Source organism: Artemia franciscana, chromosome 10 (assembly GCF_032884065.1).
Source record: "Artemia franciscana chromosome 10, ASM3288406v1, whole genome shotgun sequence".
Lineage (NCBI taxonomy): Eukaryota > Metazoa > Arthropoda > Branchiopoda > Anostraca > Artemiidae > Artemia > Artemia franciscana.
The window spans coordinates 30,593,869-30,595,301 of record NC_088872.1 but is presented as its reverse complement, the minus strand read 5'-3'; the positions used below and the strand labels follow the sequence as shown (position 1 = coordinate 30,595,301).

The following is a 1,433-nucleotide window of genomic DNA, read 5'->3' as shown; positions in this document are numbered from 1 at the left end:
AGACAATGTCTGACCAACATGTTTTTGTCCAGTGCGCGCTAGGACTTTAGGTGGTGGAAGTACCGTGGGTATGCCAGTCTCATCCACATTACAGATGCAATCGGGTGTCCATTTGGCTCCAAATCCTTCGTAGACATCAAGCCGCTTATCAAAAAACGTCTGGACTACAGGTTTGTATAATCTGAAGGCGCTCACCTGACTTCTGGATAAAATGTCTGGATTCCAGTTAAGAAATATGAGAAGCCAGTCCTTCGACACTGTATTTTTCCGTTCAACTTTATGCACAGAAATGTTATTTGCACTTGCGTAAGAACAGGCCAAACATCTGGAATCCTTTGACGTAATTCCATGGTTCATAGTGGAACAGGTTTGGAAATAGTGTGCAAGTTTCCTCACGTGTCCCATGTCAAAAACTTGCCTGTTGCGTTTCGCCTTCATCGGAAAGTGGATATAGAGTGGCTGAGGCTCTTCATTGGCACTTTCTGAAACTTCTTCCCTTGACGACTTTGATTGCTTGACGTAGTCCAGTTGTGTACATTTTTAATAACAAAGGTTCTGTAATTCTTCTCAACAGGTCATCTTTCATGAAATAAGCCTCAATGGATCTCTTAATATTTTCTCAATCAGGAGGAGAATCTTGCCGCTGTCTTTTGTACACTCCAGGCATTCTGGAAAAAAAAAAACTAGAAACGGTTGAAAATAAAAATCATAAGAGGTACATGATAAGAAAAAAGATAGGATGGGGCATAATAGGTGGAATTTGTTCGAAAAATATCTGAATGCTACCCACTGTTGTTGTCCGGGCCAACCCCACCTGAGAGAAAAAGCCTGAAATCTCACCTGCACCCCAGAACTTACAGATGCCGCTAAAAACCAAAATCAAAACAATTTAACAAAGTCTAAGTTATACGTGCCATGCATTAAGAAAGCTAATATTTATTAATATAGGCTGAATCAAATTTCAAAGTAAAGAAGATACAGAACACCTTACCTTGTTTTTTTTAGTTATTTTCAAATATTTTCAAAACAACTGCAGGTGGGTAACAAAACTACGCATGCAAGTGGGATGCTAGATGGCAGGTCTACAGTGTTTTTTTCGTGATATACTCGACGGCACTGTAAGAAGAGAAGCGCTTGTCCAGATTTACCCCGTGTCCGAAGTAACCCCACCTTCCCCTATTTTATACAACACATAAATTATATCCTGAATTTCAAGAAACATTGACACTGAAGTAACGAATCTATATAATGCGCATCAAATAAATCTCTGAAGGGAGAAATCGCAAGGATTATAGATGAAAAGATGAAAGCAGGTATAACAAATATGGCCAATTGTCTAATTCTCATACTCATGTGGCTTACATCTGATCAATTATATTGATATTGAAAAGTTTTAGCTATTCTGATTTCAAAGTAAAACAATGAAATAAACA

General features: G+C 38.5%; 1 protein-coding gene across 1 annotated transcript in view; it reads right to left on the bottom strand.

Annotated features, from left to right (window-relative positions):
- Positions 1–582: 582 nt before the first annotated feature.
- Positions 583–1,433, bottom strand: part of LOC136032454 (uncharacterized) — a 28,617-nt gene continuing 27,766 nt past the window's right edge. The window contains exon 6 of the mRNA XM_065712765.1: positions 583–668. Coding sequence (XP_065568837.1) covers positions 583–668 — 86 coding nt within the window. The remainder of the gene's footprint in view (positions 669–1,433) is intronic.